Genomic DNA, 18,855 nt, shown 5'->3' with positions numbered 1-18,855 from the left:
CATCTGCTCTCCATCTGGTCATGTCGTCCCTTCAATTTCACACGCTGCCAGCTTAGCTGCTGATTATCTTCATATTCCTTCCTCTACCTGCAGAGCAGCGGCTTGATGTGCTTCTGCAATAGTACACTCTAGGGGCTCTTTAGGCTTTTCCACACCACATGTTTCTTAGCCCAGGGCAGAGACACATACTTAGACATTTATATGAAATAAATGTCCCTGGCCCAGGGCTATCCCTCATAAATATTAAACTTAGGTGACAATGGAACTCTGTGATTGGCTAGCCCCAAAAAGCTGGCGTAAAAGCTGTCTTAGCCCTGAGCTAAGTACAGTACCGTTTGATATCAAAGGCTAGTAATACGTAACTAGTAATACGTAACTAGTAATACGTAACTAGTAATGAGTAACCATTACACAGTGCTTGAGGGTCCAGTATTGCCTAAATCTAAGTTGACCCTAATACAACTAACATAGTGATTCTAATTATATAAATGTCACACTAATGAGTTTGGTGGACAATAGTTCAGTTTGAAAGCCACACGAATTTATGACGCTCATATATCAACTCCTCCCCTTCCCGATGTCTGGTCCAATCAGACCTCTCAGGAGTTCCTGGGGGCGTTGATGAACCGGCTGGGGGGTAAGAACCCGGAAGAGACAGGGGGCTTCCAGGAGGCCCCTCTGGCCTACGACGCTGTCTGGGCCCTGGCCCTGGCCCTCAACAAGACTGTGGCCCCTCTGAAGGCCAAAGGCCGCAGGCTGGAGGACTTCAACTACAACAACCATGACATCACAGCAGAGATCTACCGCGCCCTCAACACCAGCTCATTTGAAGGCGTGTCTGTGAGTACAGGAGGGAGGGCCATCCAGTAGAATATACTAGGGCCATGTTCATTAGGGCACAAAATGTTTGAAAACCTTTTGCAATGGAAAACGCAAATGAGTGTTTCTTATTTTACAAGTCCAGGTAGTCCAACCCTGGTTGGAGGATTAACACACCTGATTCAACTACTAAACTTATCATCAAGCCCTTGGTTAGTTGAATATGGTGTGTTAGGAATGGGTTGGAGCAAAAGCCTGCATACCCTATTTGTCCCAGGGATCGGATTAGAGAACACGTGTGTAATGTATGTATTGGCTCATTCAATAAGTCTGAATGGATGACAGTAGATTTCTGACTTGATGTAGCACTTTTCTCCTCCTTCAGGGCCATGTGGTGTTTGATGCCCAGGGTTCCAGGATGGCGATGACCCTTATTGAGCAACTGCAAGGTAAAGTCATCTATCACCATTTCAACCATATTTCAGACTTTCCTTGTTCTGGATATCCTACAGTAGTTTTTTTTTAAACGAGAAAGAATCATTGACATTATGTTGCGGAGCGATTGAATGTCCGCCAGTCCAGTCATCAAGATCAAGGCTGTCTGCTGAAGCTTTTCTTACTTTCCCTCTGTTCTCACCCGTGTTGATTTGAGAGCAAATCATTTTGTTTTTTTGGACAGGCAAATTGTGTTTATTTCTAAACGTGTCGAGTCAAGCCGTCAGTCTAATTGGAAGAGGCCTGGACCGAAGCTAAAGTGGCACATTATTGTGTACCTCTGTTCTTTTTGGAGCCCTAATGGATAACGAAAAATAATAATCCTACTTCTGCCTGCACTGGGTGGCATTGCTGCCGTGCTAGTGACGAGGTTGGGTAATTGGGTTAATACATTGAAAGCCTTGACTTGAATTTGTGAATTATTCTCGTCAGTATTCATGGTTAAGGATGCCACATATTCATTCTCTCCCTCTGTCTTTCTTTCCCTGTGGTAGCTCTGTGTCGGTACCTCTCTCTGTGTCGTCTCCATCTCTTCGTTCCACTTTTTCCCCCTCTTCTCTCTTTCTCTCTATTTGTGGATCTGAAATGTTCTGCCGTGCACTTCCCGTAGCCTTCTTTTCATAATGAATGTTTTGATCTGTCGTTCTTTTTCAAAGTGTTTCTTTTGCTTGTTGTTGTTTGAACCCTTCATAACCCAAGGACATTATGTAGGCAGGAAAGAAAGAGGATCTGAGAAGATGTTAATTGAACTATCTTCTCCCTCTCGCTGTGTAGGAGGCAGTTATAAGAAGATTGGATACTACGACAGCTCTCAGAAGAATCTTTCCTGGTTCGGCAACGATGTGTGGATAGGTGGGGCGGAGTTGATTACTTTTGTCTTTGTCAGGCTTCCTGTGTATGTCTCTCTCTCTCTCTCTCTCTGTGTGTGGGTGGGTGTGTGTGTGTGTGTGTGACTGTCTCACTGTGAGTCATCTATGTAACCATCTATCTCGTTCCCCTCACATTAGACCTACTGTTACGCCTACTCTTTCTCTAAGCCCGCGCTGCCTCCATCCATCATTTCCATGTCAGACAAATCACCACTTCTGGCTTTAAAAGCAATCATTTGGACCCTCATCCTCCTTCACCCAGAATTAGTTTACACCCACAGCCCAGTGGCCAGACCATGGCAGTCAGGAAAGCCTGACCCACCTACACTTCTTCACTTTAGGAAAGTTCAACATCCACCACAGCCACAGAGCGTGACACAGTCTGCAGAGAAATGCTGTTACTGTCGATTTGCTTCAGCCACACCAAGACAAATGTTGTAGTTCAGTTGTTTACCGGCCCAGCCCTCCCTTGAGAGGTGACACACTTGTGCCTGGGCTCAGAATTACTGCACCGCAAATCAATCGTGCATGCTGGGAGTCCAGAGAGAGGGCACCGTTGTAGACTTTTAAGGAAACGATTTGTTTCCAAGGCTTAGCTTAGCCTCCGAGGGGAGCGGTGCCAATGGGTCCAATCAGAGACGACTATATGGTGACCTGTATCTATCTCTGTCCTTCACAAGGCCGACTTACTGTAGGGCTGAGTTTGGTGGTCTTACTGTTCTGTAGTGTGACAGGAGTGAGCTTGGTGTGATGTAGGTTTACAGAGGTGAGGATGGTTTGTTCCAGAGGTGATGGAGGGGAGTGTAGCTTTCTGGAGTGTGATAGAGGTTAGTTTGTTATAGAGGTGATGGAGGGGAGTGTAGCTTTCTGGAGTGTGATAGAGGTTAGTTTGCTATAGAGGTGATGGAGGGGAGTGTAGCTTTCTGGAGTGTGATAGAGGTTAGTTTGCTATAGAGGTGATGGAGGGGAGTGTAGCTTTCTGGAGTGTGATAGAGGTTAGTTTGCTATAGAGGTGATGGAGGGGAGTGTAGTTTTCTGGAGTGTGATAGAGGTTAGTTTATTATAGAGGTGATGGAGGGGAGTGTAGCTTTCTGGAGTGTGATAGAGGTTAGTTTGCTATAGAGGTGATGGAGGGGAGTGTAGCTTTCTGGAGTGTGATAGAGGTTAGTTTGCTATAGAGGTGATGGAGGGGAGTGTAGCTTTCTGGAGTGTGATAGAGGTTAGTTTATTATAGAGGTGATGGAGGGGAGTGTAGCTTTCTGGAGTGTGATAGAGGTTAGTTTGTTATAGAGGTGATGGAGGGGAGTGTAGCTTTCTGGAGTGTGATAGAGGTTAGTTTGCTATAGAGGTGATGGAGGGGAGTGTAGCTTTCTGGAGTGTGATAGAGGTTAGTTTGCTATAGAGGTGATGGAGGGGAGTGTAGCTTTCTGGAGTGTGATAGAGGTTAGTTTGCTATAGAGGTGATGGAGGGGAGTGTAGCTTTCTGGAGTGTGATAGAGGTTAGTTTGCTATAGAGGTGATGGAGAGGTGATGGAGGGAGGTGATGGAGGGGAGTGTAGCTTTCTGGAGTGTGATAGAGGTTAGTTTATTATAGAGGTGATGGAGGGGAGTGTAGCTTTCTGGAGTGTGATAGAGGTTAGTTTGTTATAGAGGTGATGGAGGGGAGTGTAGCTTTCTGGAGTGTGATAGAGGTTAGTTTGCTATAGAGGTGATGGAGGGGAGTGTAGCTTTCTGGAGTGTGATAGAGGTTAGTTTGTTATAGAGGTGATGGAGGGGAGTGTAGCTTTCTGGAGTGTGATAGAGGTTAGTTTGCTATAGAGGTGATGGAGGGGAGTGTAGTTTTCTGGAGTGTGATAGAGGTTAGTTTGCTATAGAGGTGATGGAGGGGAGTGTAGCTTTCTGGAGTGTGATAGAGGTTAGTTTGTTATAGAGGTGATGGAGGGGAGTGTAGTTTTCTGGAGTGTGATAGAGGTTAGTTTGTTATAGAGGTGATGGAGGGGAGTGTAGCTTTCTGGAGTGTGATAGAGGTTAGTTTGTTATAGAGGTGATGGAGGGGAGTGTAGCTTTTCTGGAGTGTGATAGAGGTTAGTTTGCTATAGAGGTGACAGTGTTAAGATTAGTTGACCCGCACGCTTCAGCTGTCCCTATTGGAGAACCTTTTTAGGTTCCATGTAAAAACACTTTTTGTTTTCAACCATTTTGGGTTCCATGTAGAAGCTCTGTGGACAGCCAAATTACCCTTTTAGATTTTTGATAGCACCTTTTATTCTACAGTGTCTACAGTAACAGAGGTGAGTCAAGATTACTGGTGAGTCGCAGCCCAATGGGCATTTTCCATGTCATTTCAACAAACAACAAAATAACATTATGACGCTGAATCAAAAAGTCAACATTTTTTCACCCAACTTTGATCCTAAATCCAATGGGGAAATTCTTTGTTGATTTCATGTTGAATTCACATTAGTTGACAACTCAGTCAAATGTAAATCAAAACTAGACATTGAACTGATGTTTGTAACCAGTGGGAGAGTTGAGGTTAGTTTGTTATAGAGATGACGGAGGTGAGTTTAGTTTGTTTTTGAGGTAACGGAGGTGAGTTTAGTTTGTTCTTGAGGTAACGGAGGTGAGTTTAGTTTGTTCTTGAGGTAACGGAGTTGACCCCTTGTTGAATTACTCTGTCACTTTCTTTCTCTCTTTGCTGTCACCCCTAACAACCACTTCAGCTCAGCTGTCTTCCTAATCACTGTGGCAACTGTTACAGAGCTTGGTCTCCATGGCAACACCCTGTCCTGATTCCTTGATCAAGGACGGAGGAAGGTTTAAACAGTGCAAACACATCAGCTGACAGGACAGTGCTCGCTCTCTCATCAATGCACACAAGAACACACCCATCTTCTCACAGCCGTTACTCTGTTCTTAGACAGGATGTCTCAGATGTCACTTTAGGCAAGTCAGTGGTGTGATATCGCTGAAACCGTCAAACCAAATGTGGGCGCCCTGGTATTGTGACACCCCTGGGGCACGACACTGTGTCAACCTCTTCCTGACATGGACACGTCACCACACACTGACACAAGTCCATGTCACTGTCACCGCCCTTACATAAGGACACAGTGACACCCACACCCCGAGAAGCTGTCAGGATCTGCAGGCAGAGCTGGATTTAGACAGACAGGAGGATACAGAGAGAAATCAGAGACAGATAAAGTCAGTCAGCTGCACTTTAAACCATCTCCTACCTTGAAAGAACCAATGCCTATTTTTTGGTTACTTTTTAGTTCTGTGCATGTTTTGAGATATTTAGGGTGAACACGTCCTGATTTCCACATCTATCCTCGTTTATTCTCAATTTCTGTACCTTCTTGGTCATTGAATTAAAATCATTGGTTACTGTGTAAATTGATTGTGCCAATTTAATTTGATCCTTTAGGTTGGTGTCTGTAGAGGTTACTGAGGGTAGTGCCCTCCCTGTTCAAATTCTGATTTTGATCTTAATTCAAAACATAATTGTCCTTTTGCCCTGTTTTGTTCTGAGTGACATCAAGTACAGTACAGTAGACTGTCTGTCTGTCTGTCTCTTTAAGGCATGGATGGACTAACCTCTGTCCTGCCTCTTTCTTTCTTTCTTTCTTTCTTTCTTTCTTTCTTTCTTTCTTTCTTTCTTTCTTTCTTTCTTTCTCTCGCTCTCTCTCGCTCTTTATCTCTGTCTCTTGCTCTTTATCTCTGTCTCTCTCTCTCTCGCTTTATCTCTATCTGTCTCTGTCCCTCTTTATCTCTGTCTCTTTCTCTCTCTCTCTCTCTCTCTCTCTCTCTCTGTTCAGGTGCCGGGCCCCCGGCTGACTCGACAATAGTCATTGAGGAGTTTAGGTACCTGTCTCAGAAGCTGTTTGCTGCTGTGTCTGTCTTCGCTGGTCTGGGCATCCTGCTGGGCATCGTCTGTCTGACCTTCAACATCTACAACAGCAACGTCCGGTAAGATTATAACTTTATTTCCCCTCCAGAGGGAATTTATCTCGCACATTTAAGCAACACTGTCATCGTAGGCCGTCATTGTACATAAGAATGTGTTCTTTAACTGACTTGCCTGGTTAAAGGTTCAATTAAAAAAGATTACAGCTAGAAAAACAGCTAGCAATTCATCATCAACAATTCATCATCATCACGCTGGGTCGAGTATGACTGTCTTCCTGGTGGGTCCTGCTTGTACGCCTTCAGATGGCTGTGGGCAAAGTGATAGTCACGTCTATGTCGGCATTTGGCATTACTGTCTCCAATCCATGCAGAATGCCTTGTCACTTGTCGCATTCAGTGACAAAATATGCCACGTTTATGACATTGTTTTGATGCTGTTGTGACAAGTAGTTCCAATACAGTGTTACGGACAGTGCAGGTGAAACAGTCCCTTTGTGGGTTTCTGTCTATATTCTCTGGCCTTTCTTCATACCCTCTTTGTGTGTGTTGTTCCAGGTACATCCAGAACTCCCAGCCCTACCTGAACAACATGACGGCAGTGGGTTGTATGATGGCCCTGGCTGCTGTGTTTCCCCTGGGGATCGACGGACACCACATCCACAGGTCCCAGTTCCCTGTGGTCTGTCAGGTAACGCAGATAAAGCCGTGGGAATGGGTTGTTCTTCTGGTGCTAGAGTAGAGGGATGTGCTGCGATGGCTTGTCAGGGGAAATTATTCCTCTCTCTGCCTCTGTTTCTCATATTCTATTTTCTCTCTCTCCTTATCTCTCTTCTCTCTCTCTCTCTCTCTCATTATCAATTCAGTTGTTGCTTTATTGGCATAATAAAAATTCCATTTGCATTGCCAAAGCATCAAAAAAGTTAAATATTGAATCAACAAAATCTCTCTCTCTCCCTCTCTGTCTAGTTCCGTCTGTGGCTGCTCGGCCTGGGCTTCAGTCTGGCATATGGCAGCATGTTCACCAAGATTTGGTGGGTACACAATCTCTTCACAAAGAAGGAGGAGAAGAAGGAGAAGAGGAAGGTAAGCCTTTTAGGAGGGCCAGAGGAGGGAACAGGGAAGCTCCAGAGTCTACAGTACTGAGTGTGTGGTGTTGGCAGATAAAAAAAATACATAAGCCGCTGGGAGATGTGCTTTGCTCTGCATGTTAAAGTATCTCTGTATATCCTCTACTGTGGGATATACTGCAGTACAGTAGAGTAGAGTACAGTAGAGTACCGTAGAGTCGAGTACAGTAAAATAGAGTACAGTAGAGTAGAGTAATATAGAGTACAGTTGAGTACAGTAGAGTAGAGCAGAGTAGAATACCGTAGAGTAGAATAGAGTACAGTAGAGTAGAGCAGCGTACGACAGGCTTGAAACAGACAGGAGTAACACAGACACACGTACACGCACACACAGACACACACACTCACTCACACTCATACACACACACACACACACACACACACACACACACACACACACACACACACACACACACACACACACACACACACACACACACACACACACACACACACTCTTGCCCGTGATGCTCACACTATCGGCTTGATTACGTATGCATGTGTGTGTCCTTTCTAAGATAGTGTGTCCTGAAGCTAGGGAGACACTGCGAGTGTGTGATGTGTTGTGGGAATTCTTCTAAGACCTAATCAGGAGAATGAGAGATTAAGCCATTTATGGAGCATTTATGAATATGTATGAGTATTAAAGTTCTATGTGGAAATCCAACCTTCGGGGGCTTTATTAGTTGAGCCAATGCAAGACGAATCAGGTTGACTTTCAACTCTCTTTAATGGCCGTGCAAGGGCAATTTGCCAAAGAGCTCTGTGAAAGTACTTTAAAAAGTTTCCAAGTCAGAATATGGCAAGACGAGTGAAGGCAGTCAAATCATTTCATGCACTTGGAGAGAAGAGGTGACAAGGTCTATGCGATACGGTTTGGTTATGTCTGGGGTGAACGGTTGCAGGGCGAGAAGCCAGCCAGAATGTGATGATGGAAAATGAAGAAGCATGTTGTTTATTTTGCCTATATCATTTTTTTGGGCCCAATTTCTTCTTGATATGTTACTCATTCAAAAATCCCATTGACATGAATCTCTTTTTAAAGGGAGCTCTGAACTGAAGTATTCTGTTCTGATACACGTATACAATGCAGTACTCTGTTGGCACTTTATCTACTGTATGCTTGAGCCCTTTTGTCCTTGTTTGTGGACTCACTGCATTACCCTTGGTCCTTGGATTGTGATTGGTTCTCCTGTATCCCTGCAGCACCTGGAGCCATGGAAACTCTATGCAACAGTTGGAGTGTTACTAGCCATAGACGTCCTGTCACTCATGATTTGGCAGATTGTGGATCCTTTACACATCACAGTGGAGGTACAGTGACACTGTCGTATCGGTCACACTCCTGGACACCCCTTTTTCCTAATGTTGTTGTGTTAGTCTGAATTCAAAATGGATTCAATTGTTGTTGTTTTTGTCACCCATCTACACACAATACCCCATAATGACCAAATGAAAACATGTTTTTAGATTTTATTTTGCAAATTTATTGAAAATTAAATACACAAATATCTCATTTACATAAGTATTCACAACCCTGGGTCAGTACTATGTAGAAAGAGGCACCTTTGGCAACGATTACAGCGGTGAGTCTTTCTGGGTCTCTAGAGCTTTCCACACCTAGATTATGCAACATTTGCCCATTGTTCTTTTCAAAATTCTTCAACTCTGTAAAATTGGTTGTTTATCATTGCTAGAGATCCATTTTCAGGTCTTGCAATAGAATTTCAAGCAGATTTAACTCGGCCACTCAGGAACATTCACTGTCTTCTTGGTAAGCAATTCCAGTGTAGAGACTATATACAGGGGGGAAAACGGTACAGAGTCAATGTGCTGGGGCACCGGTTATTTGAGGTAATACAGTTGAAGTCGGAAGTTTACATACACCTTAGCAAAAATCAATTTAAACTCAGTTTTTGACACTTATTCCTAGTAAAAATTCCCTGTCTTAGGTCAGTTAGGATCACCACTTTATTTTAAGAATGTGAAATGTCAGAATAATAGTAGAGAGAATTATTTATTTCAGCTTTTATTTCTTTCATCACATTCCCATTGGGTCAGAAGTTTACATACACTCAATTAGTATTTGGTAGCATTGACTTTAAATTGTTTAGCTTGAGTAAAATGTTTCAGGTAGCCTTCCACAAGCTTCCCACAATAAGTTGGGTGAATTTTGGCCCATTCCTCCTGACAGAGCTGGTGTAACTGAGTCGGGCTTCCTTGCTCACAAACGCTTTTTCAGTTCTGCCCACAAATTTTCTTTGGAATTGAGGCCAGGGCTTTGTGATGGCCACTCCAATACCTTGACTTTGTTGTCCTTAAGCCATTTTGCCACAACTTTGGAAGTATGCTTGGGGTCATTGTCCATTTGGAAGACCCCACTCATGTCTTGAGGTGTTGCTTCAATATATCCACATAATTTTCCCTCTTCATGATGCCATCTATTTTGTGAAGTGCACCAGTCCCTCCTGCAGTAAAGCACGCACACAACATAATGCTGCCACCCCAGTGCTGCATGGTTGGGATGGTGTTCTTCGGCTTGCAAGCCTCCCCCTTTTTCCTCCAAACATAACAATGGGCATTATGGCCAAACAGTTCCATTTTTGTTTCATCAGACCAGAGGATATTTCTCTAAAAAAGTACGATCTTTGTCCCCATGTGCAGTTGCAAACCGTAGTCTGATGTTTTTATGGTGGTTTTGGAACAGTGGCTTATTGCTTGCTGAGCGGCCTTTCAGGTTATGTCGATATAGGACTCGTTTTACTGTGGATATAGATACTTTTGTACCTGTTTCCTCCAGCATCTTCACAAGGTCCTATGCTGATGTTCTGGGATTGATTTGCACTTTTCACACCAAAGTACGTTCATCTCGAGGAGACAGAACGCGTCTCCTTCTTGAGCAGTATGACCACTAAGTGATCCCATGGTGTTTATACTTGCATACTATTGTTTGTACTGATGAACGTGGTACCTTCAGGCGTTTGGAAATTGCTCACAAGGATGAACCAGACTTGTGGAGGTCTACCATTTTTGTTTCTCGGCTGATTTCTTTTGACTTTCTCATGATGTCAAGCAAAGAGTCACTGAGTTTGAAGGTAGGCCTTGAAATACATCCACAGGTACACCTCCAATTGACTCAAATGATGTCAATTAGCCTATCAGAAGCATCTAAACCCTTTACATCCTTTTCTGGAATTTTCCAAGCTGTTTAAAGGCACAGTCAACTTAGTGTATGTAAACTTCTGACCCACTCAAATTACTGCAGTGAATTATAAGTGAAATAATTTGTCTGTAAACAATTGTTGGAAAAATGACTTGTGTCATGCACCTAACCGACTTGCCAAAACTATAGTTTAACAAGAAATTTGTGGAGTGGTTGAAAAACAAGTTTTCATGACTCCACCCTAAGTGTATGTAAACTTCCGACTGAGGATCTGAGGACCCATGCTAAATTGTTTCAGTCTCCTGAGGGGGAATAGGCTTTGTTGTGCCCTCTTCACGACTGTCTTAGTGTGTTTGGACCATGATAGTTTGTTGATGATGTGGACACCAAGGAACTTGAAGCTCTCAACCTGCTCCACTGCAGCTCCGTCGATGAGAATGGGCGTGCTCGGCCCTCTTTTTCCTGTAGTCCACAATCATCTCTTTTGTCTTGATCATGTTGAGGGAGAGGTTGTTGTCTGGCAACACACGGCCAGGTCTCTGACCTCCTCCCTATAGGCTGTCTCGTCATGGTCGGTGATCAGGCCTACCACTGTTATGTCATTGGCAAACTTAATGATGGTGTTGGAGTTGTGCCTGGCCATGCAGTCATGAGTGAACAGGGAGTACAGGAGGGGACTGAGCACACACCCCTGTGGGGACCCTGTGTTGAGGATCAGCGTGGTGAATGGGTTGTTACCTACCCTTACCACCTGGGGGCGGCCCGCCAGGAAGTCCAGAATCTAGTTGCAGAGGGAGATGTTTAGTCCCAGGGTCCTTATCTTATTGATGAGCTTTGAGGGCACTATACGCTGAGCTGTAGTCAATGAATAGCATTCTCACATAGATGTTATTTTTCTCCAGGTGGAAAGGGCAGTGTGGAGTGCAATAGAGATTGCATCATCTCTGGATCTGTTGGGGTGGTATGCAAATTGGAGTGGGTCTAGGGTTTCTGGGATAATGGTGTTGATGTGAGCCATAATCAGCCTTTCAAAGCACTTCGTGGGTATTGACTTGAGTGCTACGGGCCAGTAGTCGTTAGTGTTCTTGGGCACAAGCACTATGGTGGTCTGCTTTAAACATGTTGGTATTACAGACTCGGACAGGGAGAGGTTGAAAATGTCAGTGAAGACACTTGTCAGTTCGTCAGCGCATGCTCGCAGTACATGTCCTGGTAATCCGTCTGGCCCTGCGGCCTTGTGAATGTTGACCTGTTTAAAGGTCTTGCTCACATCGGCTGCGGAGAGCGTGATCACACAGTCTTCCGGAACAGCTGGTGCACTCATGCATGTTTCACTGTTATTTGCCTTGAAGCGAGCATAGAGGTAGTTTAGCTCGTCTGGTAGGCTTGTGTCACTAGGCAGCTCTCGGCTGTGCTTCCCTTTGTAGTCTGTAATGGTTTGCAAGCCCTGCCACATCCGACGAGCATCAGAGCCAGTGTAGTACGATTCGATCTTAGTCCTGTATTGCTGCTTTGCCTGTTTGATGGTTCGTCGGAGGGCATAGTGGGATTATAAGCTTCCGGGTTAGAGTCCTGCTCCTTGAAAGTGGCAGCTCTAGCCTTTAGCTCAGTGTGGATGTTGCCTGTAATCAATAGCTTCTGGTTGGAGTATGTACGTACGGTCACTGTGGGGACGACGTCATCGACGTACTTATTGATGAATCCAATGATTGATGTGGTGTACTCCTCAATGCCATCGGTACATATTCCCGTCTGTGCTAGCAAAACAGTCCTGTAGCTTAGCGTCTGCTTCATCTGACCACTTTTTTATTGATCTAGTCACTGATGCCTCCTGCTTTTTATGCATCTCCGTGTGTGGAGTAAAGGTGGTCCCAAGTTTTTTTTCTCTTCTGGTTGCACATTTAACATGCTGATAGAATTTTGGTAAAACGTTTTTCAGTTTCCCTGCATTAAAGTCCCCGGCTACTAGGAGCACCGCCTCTGGGTGAGCATTTTCTTGTTTGCTTATGGCAGAATACAGCTCATTCAATGCTGTGTTAGTACCAGCCTCTGACTGTGGTGGTATGTAAACAACTACGAAAAATACAGATGAAAAATCACTAGGTAGGTAGTGTGGTCTACAGTTTATCATGAGATACTCTACCTCAAGTGAGCAATAGCTTGAGACTTTCTTAGATATCGTGCACCAGCTGTTATTTACAAAAATACATAGTCCGCCACCCCTTGTCTTACCAGACGCCGCTGTTCTATCCTGCCAGTGCAGCGTATAACCAGCCAGCTGTATGTTGATAGTGTCGTCGTTCAGCCTTGAAACATAAGATATTACAGTTTTGAATGTCCCCTTGGTCGTTTAATCTTCAGCGTAGGTCATCTATTTTATTGTCCAAAGATTGCACGTTTGCTTGCAGAATGGAAGGAAGTGGGGGTTTATTCAATCACCTACAAATTCTCAGAAGGCAGCCCGCCCTCCGGCCCCTTTTTCTCCGCCTCCACGCAAATCACGGGGATCTGGGCCTGTTCCCAAGAAAGCAGTGTATTGTTTGCGTCAAACTCCTCAAAGTCGTTAAAGGAAAAAAAGGATTCTGCCAGTCTGTGGTGAATAATCACAATCCTGATGTCCAGCAGTGATTTTCGGTCATAAGAGACAGGAGCGGCAAAATTATGTACAAACTCAGTAAAAAAAATAAGTTACAAACAAAAAACACAATCGGTTTGGGGCACATAAAACTTATGCCTTCTTCTCCGGTGCCAACCCACTGTTCCCCGGTAGGCCATTATTGTAAATAAGAATTTGTTCTTAACTGACTTGCCTAGTTAAATAAAGGTTAAATAACAAAATGGTGGAGTAATAACATTGTTGATCTATCCTCAGTTTTCTCCTATCACATCCATTAAACTCTGTAACCGGTTTAAAGTCACCTTATGGTGAAAATCCCTGATTGGTTCCCTTCCTCTCTGGCAACTGGGTGTATTGATTCACCATGTTCAAAGGGATATTCAATGTCTGCTTTTTACATTTTTACCCATCTTCCAGTAGGCTTTTTTTGCGAGGCATTGGAAAACCTCTGTGGTCTTTGCGGTTGAATCTGTGTTTGAGATTCACTACTTACCTGATGGACCTTACAGATAATTGTATATGTGGGGTACAGAGATGATGTAGGAATTCAAAAATCATGTTCAACACTATTGTTGCATACAGAGTGAGTCCATGCAACTTTACTACTGAACTTATTTAAGCTTGCCATAGAAAAGGGGTTGAATACTTATTGATTCAAAACATTTCAGCTTTTAATTTTCTATTAATTTGTAAACATTTCTAAAAACATAATTCCACTTTGACATCATGATGTATTGTGTGTCGGCCAGTGACCAAAAATTGAAATGGTATCCATTTAAAATTCTGGCTGTAACTCAACAAAATTTAATATTAAAAAGGTACTCGCACATCTGAGCTGTCTTTTTTGAGGGGGCATGGTAACAGAAGAAATAAGAAACCCACACACCACTCTTGATAGTATCACTGTTCTTTAGTAAGCGTTTATGTATTGGCCACACGGCCTTCGTCAGGCTGTAACACAACAAGATGTGGAAAAAGTCAAGGGGTGTGAATACTTTCTGTATGCTATGTGGCATTAGCTTTCGTATGTTAGCACTGTCACATGTCTGGTGTTCAACAAAATATTCTTTCTTTGATGTCAGTCATCTTGTTGTTCGTTTACTTTCTACTTGTCGGTTTTAAAGTTAATAAATTGCGGATATCACAACGGAATGTCTTTCACTCTGTCTCCCATTCTCTCTCACTTTCCCTCTCACTTCCTCTCTCTCTCCCTCGCTCCCTGTCCCTCGCTCCCTGTTCCTCGCTCCCTGTCTCTCTCTCTCCCTGTCTCTCTCTCTCCCTGTCTCTCTCTCTCCCTGTCTCTCTCTCTCCCTGTCTCTCTCTCTCCCTGTCCCTCGCTCCCTGTCTCTCTCTCTCCCTGTCCCTTGCTCCCTGTCTCTTTCTCTCCCTGTCTCGCTCTCCCTGTCTCTCTCACTTCCTGCCCCCACCCTCTCTCTGAGTAGAAGTTCACTAGGGAGGCCCCTAAAGGAGACTTGGATGTCCTGATTCAGCCCCTCCTGGAGCACTGCACCTCAGAGAAGATGAACACATGGCTCGGTATCCCTCCTCTATTCCCTACTCCTTCTCTCGCTCACTCCCTCATTCCCTCTTTTTTTTCACTCTCTCACTCCCTCAATCCCCAGTCCATTCATTGTTAATTAAACACTCCTCGTATCTCAGCCCCCCACATTAGCTCTTTCTCTCTTTGTTTTTGGTCTGACCCCACTTTTCTTCCCCTCCTGTCACTCACTCAAGTCAGTCATTCCCCGCCTTTATCTTCCCCTCATCCGCTTTCGTTTTATCTTCTTTCATCTGTCTTTCTCTCACTATCACCATACTGCCTCTTGTCCTGACAGTGGCAGCTCTTCTGAATGCATTATACTATCACATTCTAATAATATGGGTCACAAACTGTGCCATTGCCCCATAGCTTTCCCTCTCTGTGCTATGCAAATATATTGTCACCCCATTGAGCGACGTAATGAAAGAACAATGGACGCTTGACAATGGACAGAAGAAATAAAGGGGGAATATGCTTTTCCTTCAGTCAACTGCCTAACATCACTCCATCGTCTTCGCTTTCCATCTCGCTCTCTCATTCTCTATCTCTCTCGCTCTCGCTCTCTCCCTCCTTCTATCTCTCCACCAGGTGTAGTGTATGGCTACAAGGGACTGCTGCTGTTGCTGGGGATATTTCTAGCCTACGAGACCAAGTCTGTTTCCACGGAGAAGATCAATGACCATCGAGCCGTGGGGATGGCTATTTACAACGTGGCTGTGAGTCTCAACCATCACAGGGGGAGTGCTCTGGTTTCCGCTCTGCATTTTAGGCAGTCCATCGAGCGAATGATCTCCAAGCAACAATTAACTATTGGTAGAACGATAGCAAGGGCTAGACATTGTCTCTGTGTGGACATGAGATTCAATGATTTGTCAGTGCATAATGATGACATACTGCTAAGACTCATTATTTCTGGTGGTAAGCATGTGCTCATAAATGTATTTTTGGAAGACATATTTTTGGCATAAGGCAAAGCATTAGTGCTATACTTAAACAATAATTTGAATTTGATTTGAATCGGTGAAGGATCATCACCAATAGATAGCAGCGATAACATACCATTGCACCATCTAAGTGTTGCAAACAAGTAGCCATAGCCATTCAGTAATCCTACTCACACAGGTGTAATCCTACTCACACAGGTGTAATCCTACTCACACAGGTGTAATCCTACTCACACAGGTGTAATCCTACTCACACAGGTGTAATCCTACTCACACAGGTGTAATTCTACTCACACAGGTGTAATCCTACTCACACAGGGGTAATCCTACTCACACAGGTGTAATCCTACTCACACAGGTGTAATCCTACTCACACAGGTGTAATCCTACTCACACGGGTGTAATCCTACTCACACGGGTGTAATCCTACTCACACGGGTGTAATCCTACTCACACAGGTGTAATCCTATTCACACGGGTGTAATCCTACTCACACGGGTGTAATCCTACTCACACGGGTGTAATCCTACTCACACGGGTGTAATCCTACTCACACGGGTGTAATCCTACTCACACGGGTGTAATCCTACTCACACGGGTGTAATCCTACTCACACAGGTGTAATCCTACTCACACAGGCGAGCAAATCCATGAGATGTCTGGTAATGTAGACTATTGCTGGGAAAAAACACTGCTCTTATACGGACAAACATTTTTATAACTTTAGCTTTAGGCTGGGTTTCTATTTCTGCTCAACAATGTGCAAACATTTTAGTACTCTCTGAACAATGATTTACCTAATTGCCAGAATTTGCCCAGATTCCCATCTCAAAACAGCTTAATGAGGAACCAAAACACTTACGACTGCAAACCACCCACAGTTTTACATCTTTTGACTGCGTATTTGCTGTGGGGCAGTTGTGCAATTATGAAGTACATACAGTCGTTTTTTTTGCAAAGCAAAGGAAAGAACATTTAATTGATCAATCATTCATAAAGCTTGATGAAATTGTTAAACACAGCTGCAGTTCCAGACAAAGGGAAAGCATAGATGTTGATTTCACCATTTTATTTAATTGTGTGTATTTCGTGGTGTAATACACATAGATTAATTATACATTTCCCTACATAAATGGTGCCCTGTATGAGATGGACTCCTTTAAAATAAATCTGCAAAGGCCTCCTTGCTGGGAAGCAGAGAGCTTTTGTAAAGCTTGATATTGTGATGATGTGCCAGTAAGGTACTGCTAACCTGCTACTTCATCTATGACTTTTTAATGATGTTTTCATATTGGGAACCTCGTTGGAATGATAAGCAGTTGCCGAGTGCTTTTTTTTAGATCTTATTTTCCTCTTTCACCTCTCCCTTGATATTTACCTCTTTGTTTCTCTCTCTCTCTCTCTTTCTATATCTCTCTCTCCCCCTCTCTTTCTCCTTTCTCTCTCATCCTCTCTATCCCCCCCCCCCCTCTCTGCAGGTGTTGTGCATGATCACGGCTCCCGTCACTATGATCCTCACGTCACAGCAGGATGCTTCCTTTGCCTTTGCCGCGTTGGCCATAGTGTTCTCTGTCTACATCACGCTGGTGGTGCTCTTTGTGCCCAAGGTACACTATACTGTGTAGAATAGGTCTGTGTCCCAGATGTTATAGTGTGTTACTTTTGACCAGGGCTCTGGTCAAAAGTAGTGCACTATATAGGGAATAGGATGCCTCTAGGACTCTGAGTCATTTAGCAGCAGTATTTAATGGACACTTGCATCAGCACTCGAAAACAAAAGTCTCAATACTTTCCTCAATGTTAACATTTCCAAATTCACATATAGTATATGGTTCTTCTCTGTCTCTCTGGCTGTGTAAAATAATGTTATACTCTATTCTATTCTAGATGCGCAGGCTGATTACGCGTGGTGAGTGGCAGTCGGAGCAGCAGGACACGCTGAAGACCGGCTCGTCCACCAACAACAACGACGAGGAGAAGTCTCGCCAGCTGGAGAGAGAGAACCGTGAGCTGCAGAAGATCATACAGGAGGTACAGTACACATGTTTTGATACACCTTAGCTGTCAACATAGAATCACCATACATCTAGATTGAAATACATTTAATACATTTAAAGTACATCTGAATAATTGGAACTAGTAATTCATCATTCAAACAATCTTTATCATACAGGTGGTACTACAATACACACTCACTTTGATACCTTAGATATCAAAATACAATCACAATGCATCTATTAAAATACAGCTAATAGGTCTGAATTATTTGACCAAACAATCAATTTTTCCAATCATTCATTTTATTATATTTTACTAAGAGATATGATTGATACATAAGGAATACATGTCTAATTCATGCTCAGTGAATGATTTCTAAATGATTCAGCGTTACCCATGAGTGTCCAGTATTAATAAGACCTCTCCCTCTTCCGTGCTCTCAGAAAGAGCAGAGGGTATCGGATCTCCGCAACCAGCTGGTTGAGAGACAGGCCCTGCGCAACCGACGACGGCCCTCATCCGGCACCAATCAGAACCACAGCAACCCGTCCCCGCCCTCTTCCCAGCCAGACCCCAAGTCTCTCCTGCCTCCACCCGGTTACCCCAACCCCGCGTCGGACAATCACTCCTCCTTACCCCCCTCCTTCTCCAACTCCTCCAACCTGTACCAGGCGGACAGCAAGATAAGTCGCAACCACTGTCACAACAGCCAGATCCCCCTGCTCTACAAGTGAAGGGGGGGAGGGGGGCTGGAAGAGCGCAGAGCACACGGAGGAACGAACACACATGGAGGCACTGTGACTTTCACTTGTTATGGAAAAAGAGCACAAGCTACTGACATTGACAGAGTGAGTGGAGGCACACAACGGCAGAGGGCTTTTCCATTCACTACAGGCTGCTGTGAGGCGAGTCACCCGGGGTAACACCAGTCTTTCTCACAGTCAATGTCACTGTGGGAACCTGAAGCACTTATGACTAGTAATAGGAGTTATTGAATAAGAGACAAGCACATCCCAGAGTAACCCTCAGTCTACTTGTGGAGACAAAGAAAATGGACAGATCTGCCCTTTTCACTCCTCCTCTTTCCTCCTTTCCTTTGTTTGTTTTCTCGTTCTGTTGTGCAGATGTATCTAGGATCTCCGGGAGGACGTTGTGTACTGTGTGTGTTTGCTCCTTTTTGACTCCCGTCTCTATCTGTCTCCCGTCTCTGCCTATTTGTCTTCTGTTTGTTGAAATAGCGAAGCACATGGTAATTGATTAATATTGTTATTGCATAATGTATGATATGTTATGTCATGGATTCAGTGTTGTGCCCTATATCTATTTAGTTCAATAATTGTTTTGTTTTTTTTTTGGGGGGGGGGGGGGGGT

General features: G+C 44.0%; 1 protein-coding gene across 2 annotated transcripts in view; it reads left to right on the top strand.

The window, feature by feature from the left end:
- LOC135522325 (gamma-aminobutyric acid type B receptor subunit 1-like) overlaps positions 1-18,855 on the top strand; it is a 52,176-nt gene extending 33,321 nt beyond the window's left edge. For both annotated transcript variants that reach the window (XM_064948468.1, XM_064948469.1), the window contains exons 13-24: positions 595-840; positions 1,205-1,268; positions 2,089-2,166; positions 6,005-6,155; positions 6,651-6,783; positions 7,062-7,178; positions 8,429-8,536; positions 14,445-14,538; positions 15,131-15,258; positions 16,965-17,093; positions 17,374-17,517; positions 17,928-18,855. In XM_064948468.1, coding sequence (XP_064804540.1) covers positions 595-840; positions 1,205-1,268; positions 2,089-2,166; positions 6,005-6,155; positions 6,651-6,783; positions 7,062-7,178; positions 8,429-8,536; positions 14,445-14,538; positions 15,131-15,258; positions 16,965-17,093; positions 17,374-17,517; positions 17,928-18,218 — 1,683 coding nt within the window. In that variant the 3' untranslated portion in view covers positions 18,219-18,855. The remainder of the gene's footprint in view (positions 1-594; positions 841-1,204; positions 1,269-2,088; positions 2,167-6,004; positions 6,156-6,650; positions 6,784-7,061; positions 7,179-8,428; positions 8,537-14,444; positions 14,539-15,130; positions 15,259-16,964; positions 17,094-17,373; positions 17,518-17,927) is intronic.

Source organism: Oncorhynchus masou, chromosome 30, assembly GCF_036934945.1.
Source record: "Oncorhynchus masou masou isolate Uvic2021 chromosome 30, UVic_Omas_1.1, whole genome shotgun sequence".
NCBI lineage: Eukaryota > Metazoa > Chordata > Actinopteri > Salmoniformes > Salmonidae > Oncorhynchus > Oncorhynchus masou.
Note: the sequence above shows the minus strand (reverse complement) of the source record. Positions and strands in the feature narration are given on the sequence as shown.